Genomic DNA, 7420 nt, shown 5'->3' with positions numbered 1-7420 from the left:
GGGAATGGCCACCCACTCCAGTGTTCTTGCCTGGAGAATACCATGGACGGGGGAGCCTGGCGGGCTGCAGTCATGACCGAGTGACTTCACGTCTTCACATTAACATTCCCTCCACCAGCTAAGAAGCTTCTAATTCTAACACTTCCATTTGCCCCAAAATAAGTCTGTTCCTTCTACCACACGAAGTGGAGTACAACTTGAATCACACACATACATGTTTTCATTAATAATTCTTTATTTAAACTTTCCAAGGATCCCAAACCCCATTTAAAAATTATTTAATTGCAGAGCATTCCAATCAAAGCACACGAAACCCTCATAACTAGTATCACAACTCACAATAAGCTCTTACTGTGAGATAAAGTTTGTTTTACCCTTTATTCCAAAGGCACAGGAAGTCATCTGACACTTCAGATGTTAACCCCACCGCATACTAACGTCACACTCATGTGCAACTCAATACAATTATTAAAGCTGACAGTAGTCTTCCAATGACCTGGAAGGAGTGACAGATTCTCTCTACAAATAACACTTAAAAAGAGGTTCTGGGCCTTAAGACCGATACAGGCATAACAAAGGGGACCTGAAACTTCCTGCCAGGGCAGCTGCATTTCGTGGCAGAGTAAGACTTCGAATGATCCAAGTCTGTTCCCGACAACAGGCACAGCGGATCAACTTTGCTGAAGATACAAAGTGAGCACTTACTAACAAGCTACAAAGATACTTTCTGTCAGCTCCACGTGAAGGCAGTCCTGGGATCATTCCGAGACCAGGCCTCCTGTCAGCTCCGTCTTCACAGGCACGTCCTAGATCTGGTCTTCGGGGCAACCCCGGCGGGGCCCCCGCGGCTCACCGGGGCAGGCCAGCCTCCGCCGGGTCCCCGCCTGAGGAGGCGTCCGGGCCGGCCTCTTGCTCAGCACCGGCCCCGACTTCCGGCTCCGCGGGGCTGCCCGCACCCGGCCCGTGTTCCGGTTCGGCGGGGCTGCCCGCACCCGGCCCGTCTTCCGGCTCCGCGGGGCTGGCCGCACCGGGCGCCGCAGCGGCGCCCTCTCGCTTCTTTCCCACCGGCACCTCCAGCCCCATCATGCGCAGGTAGTGCAGCCGCTCGTTCCTGGGCACGAAAGTCCGCACGGAGGCCTTGCCGCGCCAGCCGCACAGCACGATGGGGCACTGCAGCGTGTCCGGCTTCCTGCGCACAGAGCGGCTCCCGGTTAGCGGTCCTCGTCTGCTCACGGCAGCCTCAGAGGCCAGCGCAGACGACCGCGCCCACAGCCACCCCCAAGCCGGTCTGCCCTCCTACGGGCGTCCCTCCTCCCGACTCGAATACCGCCAAGGCCCTCAGGCTGGCCAGTGTCTCCCTCTACAAACTCGCGGGCGAGCCCCCAAGTCTGCAGACGTCCAGCACTCTCACCGTGAGCATCTGCAGGCACCTGCGCCCTCTCAAGTCTGAAGGCCTATCCCTACGCCTCCCTGCCTACTGACCGACAAGGCACGCAGCCCTGTCCCTCACAGCCCATCCGGACACACGAGCACACCGAGGCCCCCAGAGGCTGGATGACACGGCCCGGAGCCGGGATGGCAGGGGCTCAGGGTCGGGAACCAGGGCACCCGCCCTCCCCACACTCGAGGCTCCCGGCAATGCGGTCTGGGTCCGCACCCCTGACAACACCGCCCCGACGCGCCGGCCTGTCCTAGGGAGGAGGGCGCTGACGGTCGGTGCCACTTGGGTGCCCCTTACCCAGCACGGTGCCTGTCACAGTGGGCCACACGCACTGTGTTTAGCTCCTTTCGCAGGAGACTCTGGTCTAGTTTTTGAGCTCCTAAAGGCCTTGTTAAGTAAACACATGTCCCAAGCCCACTGGCGACAGGCATCAGTGATGCAGGCGGAGCAAGAACCAAACAAGGGTTTAAGTAATAACTAAGAAAAAACAAACAGAAAAAGATGAGAAAGGCCTGAACCAGTAAGAAAAACCACTAAAAGAGAGAGACAGAAATCTATCGGACCTTTCTATTTTTTTAGAACAATTTTAGTTGACTAAAAAAACGATGAAAGAAAAACCTAACACAATTCTCATACTCCAGTTTTCTTCCTTAAAAAAAAAAACATCTAATTCCTGAAGCTCTTTTCACCTCAGTACTTCAACTGGCAGAAACCAGCGTACATGGAACACTGAACCCACACCTTAAAACTGCCCATTTTAAATTTTCTGTGAGCCGCCCAAATACTAATATCTTAAAACTGACCTGCCCCCTCCACCCTGGGCGGTGCAGAGCCCCCTGAGGCCAGGCCCCGCCGCTGGCTCCACCTCAGGGGCTGGGCCCCCAGCTTCCCTCCCACCACCCAGAGTCAGGCCAAGGCCCGCCTCGGGATGAGCTGCCCAAACCGCTCTCCAGCCCAGGGCCTGTTCTCTCTCCTCTTCGGGAGGCAGCGTTTTGTCAGAGGCAGCTGCTGAGTGGGGACCAGCTGGGGTGCAGATGCTGACTCGGCCACCCCCGCCCCGCTGAGGGCCCCGGGCCAGCACTCAAGTCCCCTGTCCCGTTTCTGGCAAGTGCGGACCACCCGGAACCACACCCTCCTGTGAGGGGTGTCACTGAGCGGTGGTCCTGGGGGCCATGGCGGCTGGCACGGCCGCCCCCACGGGCAGGGCAACAGCACCGGACACGGCCGGCAGGCGTGGGAGAACGCAGCCTCTCTTAACGGCCGTCTTTACACTGACCCTTCGCTTTATCCTCTGAACAAACATGCACAGGTGCTTCATAAAGAGGATCGTCACGGTGACACCCGGGAACACTGCAGTTCTGAAAGGCTTCTAAGACACAACCCTGCCCTCTCCCACAGAACGCGGAGGCTTCGAGGGCGGAGCATCTCACTTACGTGGGGTCCGGCTCATACTTCAGGACGACGCTGCCCTTGGCTGGAAGAGAAACAGACACCGCTGCTTGAGCCCTCCGGGCCCAGACGCCTCTGCTGCCCTCATTCACGGGCCCAGAGGAGAGAACCTAGATGCTAGGTCTTAGGGGTCTCGGAAGAGGCCAGAGGCCTTTCTTTAGAAGCCCACCAGGCTGCCCCACACCAGGTACCAAGTGGGGCCGTGGAGACAGTGGAGTCAGAGCGCTCAGGGATTCGGCCACTCTGCAAGGCTCTTTCGGGCGCAGGGAGATGGGGATTAACCACTGCTTAATTCTCAAAACGCAAGATTAAAAAGATAATTGGTCCAACTCCCAGAAACAGCGGGAAAGAACATATAAAAATTGTCAAAATCATACTGCAATCATCTAAAGGCAGGATTAAAAGGAAAAAAACAAAACTGACTCCAAGCAGTTCCCTTATCCTTGACGACAACCCCCACGGTGAACGCGGTTCCACCCGAGGAGTCGAGCGAGGGGAGGCCGCGGCGTGCCTGCGCGACTTTAATACTGCGTCTATACCGTCTCCCTCTAACCGAGCCAGAAACGCGGGTTCAGCGATAAAGAAGGAAGCGAGAACAGAAAGCAAATGCAATTAGAATCCCCGGCAGCCCTATTTTCATTCTGAGCTGAAAACCTCACTAGAGAGATGTAGGGTGGAAGGCTGGGAGACAGGAAAGCCCGGCTGAGCCCAACGCGCCCTGCAGCGCGGGGGGCTGGCCAAGACGCCAAACGAACCACATCCTGTGCTGGCTGCCCTCCTGGGCCTCGGCTTCCCCGCCCACAGATCCCCACCCCATCTGCCGGCCCCACACCTGCACAGGCTGGCGCGAGGGGCAGGCCGGGGAGAGCGGGGACTAATCCCCCATCGGCGTGCGGGGACTACCGCCTCCGTCCCTCAGATCCCTCGGCAGGTGGATGCAGGCCCTGAGAACCGAGCCTCAGCGTGCAGAACACGAGGTGAGAAAGGCCCAGCAGGCGGGAGCGCCGAGCCGCCCCAGGGGAGGACGGGCTGCGTCTTCGCGTCACGCCGCTTACCCATGTCCTTGACCTGGCTGTAGGCCTCGCTGCTGAGCTTCCTAAAGAACGGGTTTTCCTGGGTTAACAGAACTTGGACGTCTTCTATTGATACGGTGATGATTCTTGAGTTAATAAACGGATACAACGTATATATTCCCTGGGGGATACAGAGACCCATCACCGTGACGACCAGTGTGAGGCGGTGCCCGGGGTCTGCCCCCTCAGCACGGCCCCTACCCGGGGGTGGGGGGACCCCGGTGACAGGGGGTCGCACAGGCAGACATACCCCCCAGCCCAGGAGAGCTCAGAAACCATGAGAGCTCCCGCTGGAGGCAGAAACCAGGCCGGCCCAGAAGCACCTGTCCACGCCCTCACCTCCTGTGCCAACCGGAAAGCACAGTCGAACTCTTCACCGCTGTTATTTCGACACCAGACTTTAATCCCGGTGTTAATGACCTGTGATGGAAAACACAGATGAAACAAACGCATGAAAGCGGAAGTCAGAAAAATCAATGGGAATACTCCCTTCCGTCAGCCCCCGAGGAGACCAAGCTGTCAGCAGCTGCTCAAAGAAGGGAAGAAGTGGCCGCCACGGTCCTCTGACTAAAACAGACACTCTCTCAGCCTGACTGAAGTCCTCAAGCGGTTCTGCTTTACGTGGCTTATACTAACACTTAGCACACGCGTGTGTATGCGCTCAGTTGCGAAGTCCTGTCTGACTTTTTGAGACCCCATGGACTGTATTCTGCCAGGCTCCTCTGACCATGGATTTCCCAGCCAAGAATACTGGAGTGGGTTGCCATTTCCTTTTCCAGAGGATCTTTCTGCCCCAGGGATCAAAGCCATGTCTCCCGCATTGGCAGGTGGATTTTTTTTTTTACCACTGAGCCACCAGGGAAGCCCAATAATTAGCACTTAAATAAGACACTAAAACTAGGAAACTCTGAGAACACAAGAAATGCATGTGGTCCACGGGCCATCAGGAGCAAGGCTGCCATCACCCTGGAAACCCCGGTGGGCCCCTGGGAAAGGACAGTGTCGAGCCCTGTCCTGAGAAGATGTGACGCCCAGGACCTCCAGACCACACAGAGGTAGGCCGTGTGAAACAAACAGGCAAGAGGGAAATGAGCTGGGAACACAGTTCAGCAAGTAAATGCAGGCCCTAAAGGCTACCGTTAAGAACACACGAAACCAAGGCCCACAGAGCAGCAGGCAGGCCCCGGTGCCCCACGACACAGACGGAGGGAAGGACGCGGCCGGACGGCCTGCACCCAATGGCGGCTCTGAGACCCCTGGGCGGGCGGCCCGCACCCACTGGTGGCTCTGAGACCCCCAGAAGGGCGGCCCGCGCCCACTGGTGGCTCTGAGACCCCCAGAAGGGCGGCCCGAGCCCACTGGTGGCTCTGAGACCCCCAGAAGGGCGGCCCGTGCCCACTGGTGGCTCTGAGACCCCTAGGCAGGCGACCTGCGACCACTGGCGGCTCTGAGACCCCCGGGTGGGCAGCTGAGCCCTGGCCCCTCCAACAAAGCGGGAGCAGCGAGAAAGGACGGCCCTCCGTGGCCGGGACCCCACCTTCATCCTCTCGCTGTTGTTCAGCAGCACGTTTCTCAGCTCCTTGGACACCATGTAGAGCTGCCTCTTCTTTCCTTCCGTGGTACGGGTTAACAGATTCGTCTTTGGGAACGAGGGATCCAAAGCATAAAACTTCCTGTTAAAGAGACACAGCTGGTTACGAGGGTTCAGCTCAAACATGACGCCAGCCTTGTGGCGTCCCGCCCCTGCATGGTCTAATGTCTCATGCTCGTGTGGTTCAGGGCCGGGGGCTCTGCCCTGGACGCCCACTGTCTAACCCTAACGTCCCCCGCTTGGCCTGCACCTCCTGGATCCAGGACCTGTATTCACAGGCACAGCGTCTCCCCCGAATTCCAACAACACACCTGAGAACACTCCCCCTTCACGGACATTTTAGGAGGGATTTTCACAAACACAGGCAAAGGACCAGTCATCTACAGGACAGCATATGTGAGCACTTTGGTTCACAGACGCTAAATTTAACCGACAAGGAAGAAGTGAACCCGACAGATATCCTGAGCACCTTTCCCCTGTGATCGACCCAGAAACCCCACCCGACCAACCCTCCCTAACCGGCAGCAAGGTGGGGCGCCCTGGCCATGGACCCCCACCGAGGGCTTCCCACTCAGGCCCCCAGTCCAGAGTCCCCATCTCCGTCATCTCTGCCTTCAGGGGTCCAGCATTCTCTGATTACTGCTCACCTTAAACTGAAGGGTTTGGTAAACACCCTCTAAAGCTTCCCCCAGCTCTCACAGGCAATTAAAAAGGAGCTAAAAGAACAACTATGGTTACACGTGACCCCGTGTGCATTTAACCCCACGGTAAACATAAACAAGGAATTGTAACAGGCCGAACGAATCCTTACTGGATAGGTGGAAACAGCGGGTCGTCTTCGGGAATAAACACAAAGGGATCTTCCTTAAACCCAAACAGCTTCATTTTCTTGGATGGAGGAGGGCTGAGGCGGGTATGGGATGAGGGCATCCGTCAGGGAGGGGTCGCAGTAGTCCCTCCAGCCCAATCCTCCCCGCAGCCCCACCCCGCCCTGCAGGGACGCGGGTCTCTTCCTTGCGGAGGACGATCCGAGGCGTCCATCCCCTGCGGTTATCAGCCCCGGGGCCCACACAGCCAGGACCTGCTCGCCCCTGCGAAGCCGCCACCCGGACCCTGCTGAACCCCGAGGGCTGGGCAGACGCTGGGGCGCGAGGGCCACGATGCAGCGGTCCTCACCCGCACACGCCGTCCCTCTTACTCCCACTGCTGTCCATGTTCTCCGCTCTCTCCACTGCTCCTGTGTCGCTGATGCCAGGTGCCAGCTTGCTCTCCAGCTCCGAGGTGTCGGAGGTGCAGCCCGCCATGGGCTCCGCAGGGCTTGGGGGGACGGGGGCCCGCGGCTCTGCCAGCTCACCCTGCAGCTGGACAGGGACACGCTCGTTAACACTGGGACAGCAACTGCCTCTGTCCTGACACAGGCAGGGAAGATTCCAGGGCCACAAAACCCACCCGAACGAATACAGCAATTCACATGCAAAAGACAGACAACAGGATTCTTTAAAAAAGTATTTTAAATCTGCTATTATAAGCAGAATTCATGGGCACAGAGTCTAGTTTTAACTTCCTGTTTCTTAGCGGGGGCCAGCAACACCGGCCTGTCTTCACCCAGAAATTCTGCCAGGCATCTGCTCTGTGCGGTGAGTCACACGCTTCCAGACACGCTACACAGGGCCGAGAAGAAAGACAAGGACTCAGAGAGGAGAGTGGAAACGCTCCAGGGCCCAACGGAAGAAAGATGAAGTGCACCTCCCACGATGGAGGGACCACTTGCTGAAAAATGAGCAAAGTGTCTTACTGCCGTTAACTTTTTACATATACCTTATGTAAGATCTTAGACAACAAAAGATCGCGTGACACACAGCACAG

General features: G+C 57.4%; 1 protein-coding gene across 1 annotated transcript in view; it reads right to left on the bottom strand.

Annotated features, from left to right (window-relative positions):
* Positions 1–213: 213 nt before the first annotated feature.
* NSUN2 (NOP2/Sun RNA methyltransferase family member 2) overlaps positions 214–7420 on the bottom strand; it is a 33566-nt gene continuing 26359 nt past the window's right edge. Inside the window, exons 13-19 of the mRNA XM_027520588.1 lie at positions 6731–6915; positions 6366–6458; positions 5501–5636; positions 4303–4383; positions 3946–4084; positions 2876–2915; positions 214–1189 (exon numbers count right to left, since the gene is read on the bottom strand). Of these exons, the coding sequence (XP_027376389.1) occupies positions 850–1189; positions 2876–2915; positions 3946–4084; positions 4303–4383; positions 5501–5636; positions 6366–6458; positions 6731–6915 (1014 nt within the window). The 3' untranslated portion in view covers positions 214–849. The remainder of the gene's footprint in view (positions 1190–2875; positions 2916–3945; positions 4085–4302; positions 4384–5500; positions 5637–6365; positions 6459–6730; positions 6916–7420) is intronic.

Source organism: Bos indicus x Bos taurus, chromosome 20 (assembly GCF_003369695.1).
Source record: "Bos indicus x Bos taurus breed Angus x Brahman F1 hybrid chromosome 20, Bos_hybrid_MaternalHap_v2.0, whole genome shotgun sequence".
NCBI classification, from domain to species: domain Eukaryota; kingdom Metazoa; phylum Chordata; class Mammalia; order Artiodactyla; family Bovidae; genus Bos; species Bos indicus x Bos taurus.
Note: the sequence above shows the minus strand (reverse complement) of the source record. Positions and strands in the feature narration are given on the sequence as shown.